We start from the raw sequence: 15,059 nt of genomic DNA, 5'->3' as shown, positions 1-15,059 counted from the left end.
TATCTAATCAGCCTTTGGGGAAGATCCTTTCATTCTTTACAAAGTACCAAAGACTATTCCCGCGTAACAAAGGCAAGGCAGCAAACGACACTCACTCGCTCCATCGTTTAATGATGCCTGAGTTCTTCTTTGCCTTCAGAGTGTTGCTTGCTGACTCTGCCAAAGGTTCAATTTCACAGGATAGATTGTAACTGGAAAAATAATAATAAAAATATTATAATAAGTAACAAAGTCTGTCTAGGACTTGATCTTCTAGCTCCCTCACACTCCTGGACAGGATAAAAGAAAAAGTTTAACTTCCGATAGTTGATGCCTCTCTCATGTCTAGCCTCCGAGCTCTCTCTGACAACCATTCTTGTCTCTCTCTCTCTGTTACCAATATTACCAGAGTCATTGCTACTCTTAACTTTTCTCTCCTGTTCCTCTTTCCCACACGTTCTTCCTCCTCCCTGCTTCTTCATTGGCTTGAAATCCAAATCAATCATAGAGATCAATATTATTAAAACTAAAAGAGAAAATAACCCCGAAAAATGTCCGTTCTTTCGCAAGTGGGCAGGTGGACGTGAGAGAGAGTCGGTGGGGGAAGAGTTTAACCCTATCCAGAGAAACTATTTCCGCTGGTTGGGGATTCTAGGAGTAGGGGGAACAGTCTAAAAATTAGAGCCAGACCTTTCAGGAGTGAGATTAGAAAACATTTCTACACACGAAGGGTGGTAGAAGTTTGGAACTCTCTTCCGCAAACGGCAATTGATACTAGCTCAATTGCTAAATTTAAATCTGAGATAGATAGCTTTTTGGCAATCAAAGGTATTAAGGGATATGGGCCAAAGGCAGGTATATGGAGTTAGATCACAGATCAGCCATGATCTTATCAAATGGCGGAGCAGGCACGAGGGGCTGAATGGCCTACTCATGTTCCTATGTTCCTAAATCCTAAAAAAAAATGGTGGGCAGTAAAAAAAAAATCGTCCAGGTTCTTTAACCGCTGGGAACTGACTTGCCGCGATTTTCACTGGCACTGCTGAGCAGGTGGCAAGAACACCCACCCAAATCCGCCAGGGTCCTCTTTAACACATGCATGTCGGGTCCCGATGATGTCGTCGGGAACCAATTGCAATTTTTGCTAGCGATGAGTTTCCCACCAGGTCAACCCAGCGAGGGAAGAGGAGCGCAGCGCTCCATAAAGAAAGCTTAGGCCTCCCCTGCTGCGATCTTGCCTCCACCTCCCGATTGCGAGGTCTCCCTAAGGGACAGCCGATCCCGCCACTTTCCCCATCTCGGTGGGTGGGCCTCTGTCGCTTCCCGCCAACGTCCCACCCGAAAACTGGCCTGCAGTTAAAATCGGGGCCCGTGAGTGAGCGTGGCTGCAATGTATTACAAGTGTAAATGTTTGAAGCAGTATCTTCTCCCTGTTCCACACTGCACCCTGAAGACTTGGGTTATCATTTTATTGCTGTCCTCAGCACGACGTGAAAACTCTTCCAGGACATTTTGATGCACCGAGCCGACTCTTCATCAGCTTGTGACCAGGGTTCAGGCAAACCCAATGAACCCCAGGCAGCGAGCTGAAGACCAGTCAAGAGAGCAAGGCAGGATGTCCTGGTTGAATCTTGCACAGAAACCAAGAATAAAGCAGCAACTCTGATTCATCAAATGGATGTGAAACACAGTACGGCCACCGGGAGTGACACACACGTCATGGGAGAGAAGACTAGTGCGGGTATTTACACTGCCTTCTGCATCAGCCTAGCAGCTCACGAATCCCTTCTAATAGAAACACTGAAGCATTGAATGAGAAAAGGCCATTCATCAAGCCCACTCATTCCACAAACCAACAAGAATCTACTCCATCTGAGGAAAAGTTCTGAAAACTTTCCCAAAGGAAAATTGAGCAAAACTCCAGACTATGTGTCTAGTCTGAAATCCTATGTTGATTCATATAGAACTGTTTGCCTTCCAAAGACAGAAATTTCCTGATTTGAGCAGCTCAGAAACCACAAGCCTCCATCCTTCGATCAACTCTACCTGTGCTCATCCTTACAAACCTCGATGCCATTTCTAACCACCAGATATTCATTCACCTCCTCTCCACCCCCCCCACTTTATCCTGAAGATGATGGGGGTAATTTTCAACTTGCCACCGGAGCGCAAAACTGGCGTTGCGAGTTGAGCACCCGTTTATAGGAACATTAGACCATTCGGCCCCTGGAGCCTGCTCTGCCATTCAGTTAGATCATGGCTGATTTCTGCACCTCAACTCCATTACAGAAACTTCCTGATATCCCTTTCCATTCAAATCAATGGGAAAGAAGATCAGGCGGTTTCTATGACGGGAGCCCGACACACAACGCTGGTTTAATGTTCTGGCGGTAGGTTAAAAATGACCCCCCCGCTGTCCTTTAGCTGGGGTATGGGTTCCATGCAAGGGGGGGTGGGAATGATAAACCGCCTAAGCACCTCCTTCACATATGAACTTAGATGGTGACGACCGTTGGGTTATTGAATGCTGGTCAATCCAGGCCTCGCTCGGCGCCCACACATTCCAGCATGGGGGTCACTGGATACCAATCGAGAGTGGGAATCCATAGCTGATTTTTTTTCCCCTCCTTAGCCCAGGGCAGTTTCGGCTCTCCAATTTCTGCCCGGTCAGATAAGCTGGCACAGCACAAATCGGAGGCACTGCAGAGCCACGTGGCTCACACCAGGCAATTCATCAGGTGAACCCCCCCCCCCCCCCCCCCCACCCAAGCTCTTTTTCCAAAGATGTTACACTGACACGGCGCTACCTGCTCCAGATGGTGTCCCCTGTAGCACAAGTGGTCCCACTACCTTTCAGCCTCAGTCAGCCGCTCCACGCTTTGAAACCACTCCACAAACCGATGGTCTGGTGTAAACGAGTAGTTATTGCAGGCAGACTGCAGCAACTTAATCTGGGCAATCACTTCAAACTCCTGACCAAAAAAAAAGAAAGAAAAGCGTTTATTAAACCCATTAATTAGTATTACGAGAGTATGTCCAGCGAGAACAGCCAACTCTGACTCTTCTGAATAGAACAACACTTGCAGCATCTTATATTGGTTATATCAAGTTTGCTTTTCCTTTCTTCCCCATCCCCTGCTCTACTCTCTGTGCTCCAGCCCTCTGTCAATGCTGCTCTATACTCAGCCTTTAATATCCCATTTTAAGTTTGGGAGCTGTTCTACACTATGGTGAGGGTGTTGATGTGCCAGATTCTCCCAATTGACAATGCCGGGAGTGGGGGGGGGGGGGGGTCCAGAGTAGCAGCAGCAACGTTACACCATTGGACGTTCGCAGTTATTTAAAAGCCACATTCGTGACCTTATACCTCTGGTTGTGGATCTTCTCCAGTATTAGGGGGGACGTCAGCATAAGCCAGCAACGTGAAAACCCCACTGCCGGCCTGTCCAGGCTGGCTAGAGAAAATGGCAGCTCCGTTGCCCTGTGCCAATGGTCATTTGCTGTGCGGCGACACTCTGCCTCCAGAGGGCAGGGTGCAAACCCACCTCATTGGTGTTCAGTCCCTCCAGAGGTATGTACGCCTTCTTGTTTATATTACAGCACTCCTCCAAAGCACTGAAATATAAATGTGCTATAAGTGGTGTGTTAGATTGACTTGGAGTTGGGTGGGGGGGGGCGGGGGGGGGGAAGAGGGGTGGAATTGGGGTTTACGGTTTACCTCTGCTCGCTGCCAGCGGAGATCAGACCTCTCTCGGTCAGCTGGTACAATGACCTGCCCACGTCTTACCCCTTCATGGCCAACACATGCCCTGCGGCACTGGCCGCCTCTGGTCAATGCTGAATTTTGTCTCTGACCACACAATCATGAAACGGGCTGTTAAATGTCATACCTTTCTCCTTTTTTCAAAGTTGATCAAGCCTCCCTGTGAATTAGAAATGAATAAATTAATAGTCAAACAGTATCTGTTGTGCGAGTGTTTCCCTCTACCCCACAATCTCTCCCTCTCTCCCTGGGTAAGTGTTCCCAAGGCATCAGCCGCCCTTCTCCAAACTGACCATTCTTCACGAGTCTGCCTGGACCGTGAGAGTCAGCAGGCTACTCGGCTTTGCAAGGCATCACAGGCCAGCCTGATCCTGTCCCCACCCAACATTCCCACAAGTGGGCTTTCTAGCAGGGGTTGGGGGGGGTCACTAAATAGTGATCAGAAATGCAGGGGCATTGGTTGATTCTTTGCCTCTTTTTAACAGAGGGCCGTTGAGACCAATTAATCTGATTTTTCAGCTTGCAAGCCAGAAATTCCTTTTGAGCACGTCCCTTTAACAACACAGCTCCAAACTGTCGGCAGTCTGAGAGCGGAGGAGTGTGACTGTTAAATTAAAGCTTTGCACAGTGCTCATTCAGAATAAGAAAGAGCATCAGAATGATCCAAAGCAAACCAGGCTGTGATATTTAACAGGCATTACTGAAATTGCACACTGTTCTGTCAGGACCTGCACTTCAGTTTAGTTAAGCTGAGAGAATCCTCGGGAGTTGCACATCCTTCAAACCCACATTACTGTTATGTGACAGAGCACAATGCTCCCTCCCCTCCCCTGTTGATGCTGGCCCCTTGCTACACTGGACCCACAGGTGCCAAAGTCTCATCCAAATGGTAACTTTCCATGTGAGCGACCTCAGACAGTGAATATTTAGTCACGGAGTTTGATCCTGTTCTCAGCTGACGTCCAGCCACACGCACTTTCCAGCAGAGGTCACGGGACGGTGAATGGGAACCCTGGATGATATTTCCCTTCTCTAGCCCATGGGCACTGACTCCAGTGATAAGAGTCCCCACTACCACTCCAACTGTGATCAGCTAACTGCACAGGTCGGGGATTAAACAATGATAACTTGCATTTATATAGCGCCTTTTAAATGGTAAACCGTCCCCCAAAGGCACTTCACAGGAGCGTTATCAAAAAAGGTTTGACACCAAGCCAGATAAGGAGATATTAGGACAGGTGAGCAAAAGCTTGGTCAAAGAGGTAGGTTTTAAGGAGCGTCTTAAAAGGAGGAGAGAGAGATAGAGAGGCAGAGGTTTAGGGAGGGAATTCCAGAGCTTAAGGCCGAGGCAGCCAATTGTAGAGCGAAGAAAATCGGGGATGCGCAAGAGGCCAGAATTGGAGGAGAGCAGAGATCTCGGAGGGTTGTAGGGCTGGAGGAGGTTACAGAAGTGGGACTTCAGTCACGTGGAGAGACTGGTGAAGCTGGGATTGTTCTCCTTAGAGTAGAGAAGATTAAGGGGAGATTTGATAGAGGCGTTCAAAATCATAAGGAGAAACAGTTTCCAGTGGCAGAAGGGTTGATAACCAGAGGACACAAATTTAAGGTAATTAGCAAAAGAACCAGAGGCGGCATGAGGAAAAAGTTTTTTTACGCAGCGAGTTGTTATAATCTGGAATGCACTGCCTGAAAGGGCGGTGGAAGCAGATTCAGTAATAACTTTCGAATGGGAGTTGGATAAAAACTTGAAGGGAAAGAATTTGCAGGGCTATGAGACTAATTGGATAGCTCTTTCAAAGAGCCGGCACAGGCACGATGGGCCAAATGGCCTCCTTCTGTGCTGTATCATTCTATAATAGAGATAGGGAGGGGCGAGTCCATGGAGGGATTTGAAAACAAGGATGAGAACCTGATTTTCCTGGTGGATATGACTCAGTCCAGCACTAACTAAGCCACCAGGGGAGCTCTTTATTTTTAAGTTGCATTGGTCTAGAAATGACTGCCTGCGATATTCGCGAATGATTGCTTAACACATTTGACATTTTAACAGTGGCATTAACCCAGTGAAAATCAACAGTTAACTCCTTACTTAAACCAGTGAAGAGAGAACACATTAAACATTCGTATTCTAACATCACAAGCAGTGGTTTCTAGGTTATAATTGTTTGCTATATAAATTGAAAGCCTCATTTAGAAGAATATCCCAGACTATTCCTTACTTACGTCCAAATGATCTTTCACCGCAGTGTCCAACATAACCAGGTCAGTGAGAAAGGTTCCCAAGTACGGGATCGTACCCTGCATGACACCCTGGTAGAAACAGAACAGAGTTTATGAATTAAAGACAGCCCTTCGAATGGGAGACTGATTACCAAATTAGAACACTGTGAGGGTGGGGGAGCGTGTTGGAGCACAAAGGAATATGGCAGCAGATGGGTCCATCGCCATAGCGATTCGTACACTGCCTCCCTGATATGAGGTATGCCAAATCCCCCAACCAGAACTGAGAGGTTATAACTAAGATTGAACAGGCTGGGGCGCTTTTCTCTAGTAAAGAAGACTGAGGGGTGACCTGATAGAGGTCTTTAAAATTTTGAAAGACAGACGCAGAGAAGATGTTTCCACTTGTCGGGGAGACCAGAACTAGGGATATAAGATAAATATAAGATCATCACTAATAAATCCAATAGGGAATTCAGGAGAAACTTCTTTACCCAGAGAGTGTTTAGAATGTGGAACTCGCTGCCACAAGGAGTAGTTGAGGCGACTAACACAGATGCATTTAAGGGGAAGTTGGATAAACACATGAGGGAGAAAGAAATAGAAGGAAATGTTGATGGGGTTAGATGAAGAGGGGTGGGAGGAGGCTCGTGTGGAGCATAAACACTGGCATGGACCAGTTGGGCCGAATGGCCTGTTTTTGTGCTGTACATTCTATGTAACCTATCCAGGAGGATCCCACGTTGTCTGTGTGGGCACCGAGCTCCTGACTGCACTGGTCCATTGCCCTGTTGGAAGATTGGCATTTAGCCCTCGGGAGTGGGCTGCCAGCCCAGGACCCCCAGTGTATGTACTGTAAAGATACAGCATGCCACCACAGGAGGGCAGTAGACAGAGGCCAGGAAAAGAGGGCAGATAGAGTAGGGTTGCCAAGCCTCCAGGAATGCCCTGGAGTCTCAAGGAATTGAAGATTAATCTCCAGAACAATGCTGTGAGCAAAACACCCGGGAGAAAAATCATAGGAACATCAAAAAGAAATGTCATTTTCTTTGAACGCTTTTGTTTATTAGTTATAAAAATATAGGAGTTGGGGGGGGCGGGAGGGCTGTTTTAACAGTCAAGAATCATCCAATTGAGTCACGAAGAGTCCGTTCGCTTTGTAATTGGCGTGGGAAGACGGTGTGCCATGAGGATGGACATGTTGGGTAGACCAATGGCGGGAGCGTGGGGGTGGGGCAATTGGAGAGGAGAGGTCATGTGATGAAACCTCCAGGAATACATCCAACCAGAGTTGGCAACCCTAACGCAGAGGAGCAGGCAAAACGGAGAGTGAGACATACTCCAATGGGGCACCTCCTAGCAATAGGCTTCCGAGAAGGCCTGCCCTCTTTGTTAGATCCAGTGTGCGGAACAAGGAAAGGCGAAAAGGAGAAGAGACGTTATACAGGGAGCCTCATCCTCCAAAACAAAAATTGCAGAAATGCGTAAGATTAGCAGGATCTCGATTATCAGTGTTCCCATTATCCTCTCAATTACAGTCCACTCCTCTTAATTCAAAGTTGCTTCATTCAAAATTATCTGATACTCCAATTGCTCCAGCACTACATTCCCACTTTGCTGCTTTATTTACAATGGCTTAATTCAAATTATTGACTTTTTATAGTGTAAAAAGAACAACTTTGAATAAATCAAGGGGAGGGCAACTGCCAATCTCCTTTAGTTGGTGGGAGGGGGCAATGTTTATTGCAGTTAATCAAAATACAGGATTAGTTCCAACAAGCAATCTTTTAAAGAAACGTGACCCTTTCAGGTTTTGATATAAAAATGGTTTTGAAAATGATTTTAAAAACGAGAAGCCCTTGTGCCTTGTGAGACGCAAACAGATCTCAACAGTGAACCTACCAATTCCTTTTGCTGCTGTTGCCGTTTCTGAGCCCTTTTTGGGTTGATGTCGAGTGTGGCGAACTTAGAGGTCCCCTCCTAGAGATCATGGGGTGGGAAAAAAACGAGAGACCAGAGTGAGCATCTAGGAACAGGACAGGCAATGTATACATTACAGACAGACAGACACACACTCACACACTCACTCATTCCTCTCCCGCAAGCCAGTGCCAGCTACTAAACCAAGCCTTTCCTGTAGGTGGCAGCACCGCATCTGACAATGGCATTTTGCCTGGGGTGCAAAGAAAGTAAATCTACCTGGTAACCTGGGCAACCACGGTAAGGGAGTAATATTTTCATAAATATTCCTAACTTGTGAGCCAGTTATTATATTTTGTGCCCGGCCCGGACATGTTCCATTTGTAACACAGCTGGTTTGCAATTTCGTTTTTTATTTCCTCATCTTTTACACTTTTCCTCCTGCTCTCCTAAAGGTGCTGGGATATAGTTCCACAGGCACTGACCATTCTCCTGATACCTCGTTTGAGTGCCTATTCTACACGTGTAAGACTATATATTGAGTCTTGTCAGACCATCTGAACAAGGGACGCAGCACAGCTGAGCCCCCGATACGTGCAAAACCAGGAAACCAGCAAAAGTTGACCAACAGCTTCAGAAAAGGTTTTCATGCCGACCGTACCACACCCCGCCCACCCCTTCAAAAAGGTAACAACTCCAGACCAGCCCTAAATAACTCCCTCGTATCCACTGATGAGCTGAGCCATGCACATCAAGCTCGGTCAACGGTCCATACTGAGTTGGCTGGTCTCGGCCTGGGCAGCAGTAGGGCACTAGAATTAGCCTTGATGTCTCTGGGCTGGGGAGAGGGACAAATCGGCCAGGCGTTCCTGCTCCTGATCCCTGCTGGGAGCTGTGCTTTGTTGAGGACAATATCGGGCAATTCTGGCACACAAGGCCGGGCAGTGAGTGATTGGCAGGCAACGACTGATGAATCCAGTCCAGTCCTTACCCCACCCACCCACACACCCACACATGCCAGCAGTAGTCACTGGGTAGTAATCAGGAGCGGGAGGGGAACCCTGACTAGTTATTCCCCAACCTAGCCCAGGGACACCAAATCTGACGGCTGCCCTGCCTGGGACTTAAGAAAAACTGGAAGGGAACAGTTAAATATTTTTAAAACCTTTATGTGTGACCATTCTGATGTCAATAGAAGGAAATGGACAGAAAAAAGTTCAGGACTTTCTTCAAACTGCATATCATGTCGACACAGATGTTAGAACACACAGACATTTCTGTTTCAAGAGATACAGCACGGGGATCTCCCTCCCCACCCCGAATTCCTTCACGATGTCTGCTTGAGGGATTCCTACACACAGGTTCCTCCCGCTGTGGTCACCAGACAACATCCTTAGTTCTTTCGTATGGAATCCCTTCGCTTTTTTTTCTTCTTGTTACTTTTTCTCTGCCACGTCTCTCCCCTTTCTTCCTTTCCTGGAAGCAATGACCACCCCCCCCCCAGTTCCACAGGCCTCTGGGTCTTCGGTCAAGTGACCACGACTCCTGTTTGAGTTTCGACAGTGAGTGTCAGCAGACTGTCCGTCAGCAGACGTTTATCAGTGCCTCTGCAGTGCTGGATTGAACGGGGGCCGTGGCTCACGAAGGAGTGTTTGGTAATTCTTCTCTCGCCTGTTCACAATGACATGACGCCAAACGTATCATCATCATCATCATCATCATCAGCGCTCGCGCATATCATTGTGGAAGGAAATAACACATGTTCTTCCATCTCTTTCACAACAAAAGAACATTTGTTACACACCTTTGCGCTAAGCTAGTGGCCCTTTAAAAACAATTTTTGTTAAATATATAGAAGTTAGTTTCTCTCCTTCCTTTCTCTTTCCTCCCCCCAAGTTTTTCTCCCTCTTCTACTGAATGCGATGATTCGTGCTGCCATATTGTTACTTTGGCACCAAACGCTCTCTCATGTCTCAGCCAAGTGCCCATTCCTCATGCGCTAGGCAGTAAAGTGTGTGACAGTGGAGGACGTGACAGCAGACAAAGACCGTGGTGCCCAAACCGGTCTGCACCTGATGTCCACACACACACAAACTTTCCAGTGGGGCCCATTGGACAGTGAGCAGGAGCAGGAGGCTTGGCTAATTTTTACTCCTTCCTGGCCCAGGATGCTGAAGCCACACGTAGCTGCTGCCCTGCCACTCGAGATCAGCTAGCTCAAAGTGGACCAGAGATTGAACCTGGAATTCTTTTCATCTATACCACACCAGGCAATACATTTACCCTCTAAGCCACTGGTGGGTCTTCCCCACTCCACACACCCTCCCCCTTTTCTACTTCTCGCCCACCCCTGACTTAAGATACTGTCCTCTCACTGGCTGCTCAGGAGTTTGTACAGTGAGTTCCGAATGAGTGACTCTTCCTTTCATCGCTTTCAGTGATTGGGAGTCAGTGCCACAAACCCACCACTCCGTTGACCTTTCAAGTTTACTGTAAGCAAAGCTAAGTGAGTAGCAAGGGTCGTGGGGGCGGAATCGATACCTGGTAATACTGTCTTTTTTTTAAAAAACATACTGCAGTGCATAAACTTTCCCCCTAGCAGAGTCACCAGGGCAGTGCCAAGAACCGGGTTAGGTTTGAACACTCCCCCGCTGACGGCAAAACCCATTTCAGCGCTTGATGACTGACTCATCGGGCAACCACCTGGCCACCTTTTGGAGGGCGACCTCCAACACAGGCTGCTGCAAGAGCACAGAAGCATTTCTGAAAACAACATTGGTTGAGTACTGGGCGTTCAACCACATCCTCCCATCAGATCTCCACTGTATCTGCTACAAGCATGAAAATACTGACCATACGGCTATTTCCAAGAAACGATGGGCTTGCAGCCTTCGCTCTAACCACATTGTCGGCCTTATACAATAGTTTAACCACACATCTAACATGTTCAGGCTTCCTGCAAGTTTGTTTTGATGTTAAAAATGCTTTTGATGCCGACTGCTTTGAATTTTCTTTTTCTTTGGCAACGTTCTTTGTGAGGGCATTAAAATAACTTGGTTCGGTTCTGCTGTAAATACCCTCTCGGGTTCAACAATACAACAACTCGTATTTATATAGCACTTTTAACGCAGTAAAACATCCCAGGCTCTTCACTGGAGTGTTATCAAACAAGATTTGATACTGAGCCACACAAGGAGCTATTAGGACAGGTGGCCAAAAGCTTGGTCAAAGAGGAAGGATTTAAGGAGCGTCTTCATGGAGGAGAGAGAGGTGGAGAGGCTGAGGGGTTTAGGGAGGGAATTCCAGGGCTTAGGGCCCAGGCAGCTGAAGGCACGGCCGCCAACGGGTGGGGCGGAGGAAATTGGGAATGCACTATAGGCCAGAATTGGAGGAACACAGAATTCTCGGAGGGTTGTAGGGCTGGAGCAGGTCAGAGATACAGGGAGGGGCGAGGCCACGGAGGGCTTTGAAAACAAGGATGAGAATTTTAGCGGTATCAGTTAGTACTCTAAGCATCTTACGTTCATGGACGTTGACTCACACTGCTCTGTATCTACTTGAACAATAATGTAACCGAGAGGCATAATAATAACAGCCCCTTGTGATCTGAACTGGATGTCCATGTCTTTCACATGGGTGTTTCTTCAGTCTCTTCGAAGGTGGGGCGAGCAAACGCTTGGGTGAGACCAAGCTTGATACGAATCGATAAGCTGCTTTGTTTCACAGCACGTGTATATACACTTATGATCGGATTCACTTATTTTAATCAGGGAAACTTGTCTTGGTGTAATAATACAAAATAACGAATATGCTACGTTTCCACACATCAATAGGTTGCCTTGCTTGATTTAAACAGGATAGCCAACTATGTGCCAACCTTCTTGCAGCCGGGCTACCTCACAGCATTCTGTTGTGAAAACCTCTGCTTGACTGCTTGTGCCTGTGTGTTTTATCTCTCACTGTTCACAACTAGAAAAGAAAGGCCTCCCAGAGCCCTGCCAAGCACCTGGGATCTGCAACTTCCCAACACAATGGGCGAGTGGTGTTTATTATAAATAACAAATTACTTATTATTTACAGTCTATGAGGAAACAACATCAAAGCTAGTTCACTAGCATTAATCTCAGAACCTTTTTTTGAAAAACATACATGAATATACTATGCCCTCAGGCACACCATTTTAAAAAGTCATTCTTTTTCCAAATCCCTTCTGTGGAAAAAATCCCAAAACACAACAGCAGCCAACAATGAAATATATCGATGAGAGTCTAAATGACACTCTGATAGCCAAGTATTTGAAGGCAGCACCTGGCAGTAGCACTAGACTAGAAGGTCCCAGATTCAATATGGGGTCTCTACTGAGTCAGCTGGGGCAGAAGAGGGGTGCTATAATTGGGCTCAGTGCCCCTGGGCTGGGGGGGCTTGAAGAGCTCAGTCAGGGTTCCCACTTCTGACCACTATCCAGTGTGGATGGTGATTGAGAACTGGCTGTGATCTCCTGCACCTCCAGGCTCACGCATGAGGGGTGACCACTTGGGATGAAGTACCGATCGGCCACAGACCCCAGCAAACATCAGAAAGAGAAACTCTCGGGATCCGTAAGATGTTCAGCGGGCTCTTACCTTGATGAGGAGCTCACGGCTCAAGGAGTGGTTGTTGTCGTCGGAGAAGATTTCCGACAATTCCTGGAATATCCGGATGTTCTCTCTGTGTAATTCCAAGCAAAGGCACAAAATGTTAAAAACAATACAGTTCTACTTGATATTCACAAGAAACTGACGACCATGGCATATCTATCAATTCGCTTAAATAGAATTATCAGAAGAGGCCAAATCATTATGTAGCTAGAAATTGAAGTCTAGTGATTCTGAAATTTTCCAACACACAATTCCAGGAAGCCTGCCAGGCAAGAACAGTCATACAGTGTAATTGTTGGGTACACAGAGTACCTGTTACTTACAAGATAGTGCAGAACTATTTCCAACCTGTTCACTGCATAATGCAGTTTATAGTCGTGTGCAGCTGGAGAACTACACAGTGGAATGTGTATTCCTGCCCATTAAAATATAGTGCTGCATGTAACACTTTACAAGCCACACCTGATTCCTGACCATCAGTTTAAGGACTAGTTTCCATGGTTTATGGAAAGCATGTAAGTGTGAATGCCCATTTTCTGTGAGCCACGCTGAGCAGGAAGGCCCCAGGGTTGAATCCCAATCTGTGCTAAATTAACTGATCATATCGCAGGTGCCAATCAGGGTACGAGAATGGGCCTCAACACCAGCTGGATTAGGGATAGTAAAAATTTAGTCAGGTTTCCACTCCGAACCGCTACTCAGATACCCTGCTTTAATGTGCATGTGTGTCAGACTTTTTTGATTAAAACTTGCATGAATACACTAACCTTTAAAGCAATTCTTTTTCCAAATCGTTTCTTTGGAAAAATGGTCATAAGATCTCAATGTGACAGCTGTCAACGAGTCATCAAAACTCTAGATGGTTCTCTGATAACCTCGTATTTAAAGGTCACCCCTCGTTAGCCCTAGACTGAACGGTCTCTGATTCAATCTACAGTCACTGCTGAGTTAGCTGATCTGAGCAGGGCTGGTGGTTGAGCGCTACAATTGGTCTAATGCCCCTGGGCTGGGGGGGGGAACTTGACATTAAATTGGGGAGAAGATAAGGCTCAGCTCTGAGGCTCCCCGGTCAAGCAGACTGCCAACACTCACTATTTAAGCCCACACACAAAGGATGCCCCTTCGACCAAGGAATGGAAGGGGATCACACCCATGAAACCGCATCCAGGTGTGAGTCAGAAGCTTCCAGGTGAAGAGAGAAGACTGGGCGAGAGAAAGAAATCAAAACTTTATCTAGCTCCTACCTCGATACTTCATCCCAGCTTTTCTTGAGCCTGTGAACCGAGTTGCACTGTAAGGCGGAGAGAATGGCTCGTAGCGAGGAGAAATTTTTGAAGATTCTGCACTCCTGCGGTGAAGAGAAACAAAGAATGACGACTGCTGAAAGGGACTAACGTTTTAAGCTCAGGATCCTTTCGGTTTTGCTTCTTTCACACAGATTCTTTCTTGGATTTCCATCCCAGGACGCACCCGCTATGCACAAGGAACAAAGTGACCTGCTCCTGGTCAGTTTGCCGACCCTCCAGGATTGGCCTGGAGTTTCCAGGAATTGATAACTAATCTCCAGGGCACTGCCGTGAGTGACCCTGGAGAAAAATCATCAGGGCATTAAAAAAAAGTGTTTTTTTTTTAAATTGTCTTTGAGCACTTCTGCTTATTAGTTATAAAAATATTGGAGATGGAAAAAAAAAGGCTGTTTGACTGACAATCAAGAATCATCCAATTGGGTAATGAAGAGCCTTTTCACTTTTCAATTGGCCATGAGGAGGTGAGGCGTCACGAGGATGGAGGTGTTGGGCGACCAATGGCAGAAGCGTGGGGGCGGGGCAGTGGGCGGCAGGAGGTCATGTGATGAATCCTCCAGGAATACGCCCAACCAGAGTTGGCAACTCTAGCTCCTGAGCTTTTAGGATGAGGAGCACTGACACATTCATGGTTGCCCCTCCTCAGGGGCCCATCTGAGACTGGGACCCCACCATGTGGGATAATCACAGATGCCATCCTGCGCCTTATCCTTCAGTGATGCATTGGGCCTCAGGCTCTAAATTAACTGATACCCAAAGCGCTACCATTAAGCAGGTCCAGCTTATTTACTTACCCTGGCCACCTCGATCCATCTCTCAATGATCTTAGCTCTCTGTTGAGGTTTCAAGGTCTTGTCGCTTAAACAGGTTGCAATGACGCAGTTTGTGACGCTATTGAACTGCGTGACGGTAGCGCGGATTGTGGGCGCCAAATGTTCTTTCCCCTTCTTATCTCTCTGGGACCAGATACTTCCTAGACAGTGATGTGGAACTACTTTCTTGAACAACTCCTGTAGAAAAAGAAATAGAATCTCATAACTGGACACCACTGGAAAATAGATCAATCGTAGAAATTCGACTACGTTCCAGAAATTAATTAGTTCAATGACTTAGCAACCGCTTAAGAGCATGCCAACTGAATGGCGGAACAGGCTCGAGGGGCTGAATGGCCTACTCCTGTCCCTATGTTCCTATGATCAAATTCACGCCCCCAGTGTGAAGCCTGGTGCACAGACT

The 15,059-nt window shown here is 47.0% G+C and overlaps 1 protein-coding gene across 3 annotated transcripts in view; it reads right to left on the bottom strand.

Annotated features, from left to right (window-relative positions):
• The window catches only part of LOC137300643 (ral guanine nucleotide dissociation stimulator-like), a 92,416-nt gene that overhangs the window by 7,726 nt on the left and 69,631 nt on the right, over nt 1-15,059 (bottom strand). For all 3 annotated transcript variants that reach the window (XM_067969858.1, XM_067969857.1, XM_067969859.1), the window contains exons 7-14: nt 14,618-14,833; nt 13,764-13,867; nt 12,505-12,589; nt 7,865-7,942; nt 5,966-6,052; nt 3,870-3,902; nt 2,830-2,951; nt 96-191 (exon numbers count right to left, since the gene is read on the bottom strand). In XM_067969858.1, coding sequence (XP_067825959.1) covers nt 96-191; nt 2,830-2,951; nt 3,870-3,902; nt 5,966-6,052; nt 7,865-7,942; nt 12,505-12,589; nt 13,764-13,867; nt 14,618-14,833 — 821 coding nt within the window. The remainder of the gene's footprint in view (nt 1-95; nt 192-2,829; nt 2,952-3,869; nt 3,903-5,965; nt 6,053-7,864; nt 7,943-12,504; nt 12,590-13,763; nt 13,868-14,617; nt 14,834-15,059) is intronic.

Source organism: Heptranchias perlo, chromosome 31 (assembly GCF_035084215.1).
Source record: "Heptranchias perlo isolate sHepPer1 chromosome 31, sHepPer1.hap1, whole genome shotgun sequence".
NCBI classification, from domain to species: Eukaryota; Metazoa; Chordata; class Chondrichthyes; order Hexanchiformes; family Hexanchidae; genus Heptranchias; species Heptranchias perlo.
Note: the sequence above shows the minus strand (reverse complement) of the source record. Positions and strands in the feature narration are given on the sequence as shown.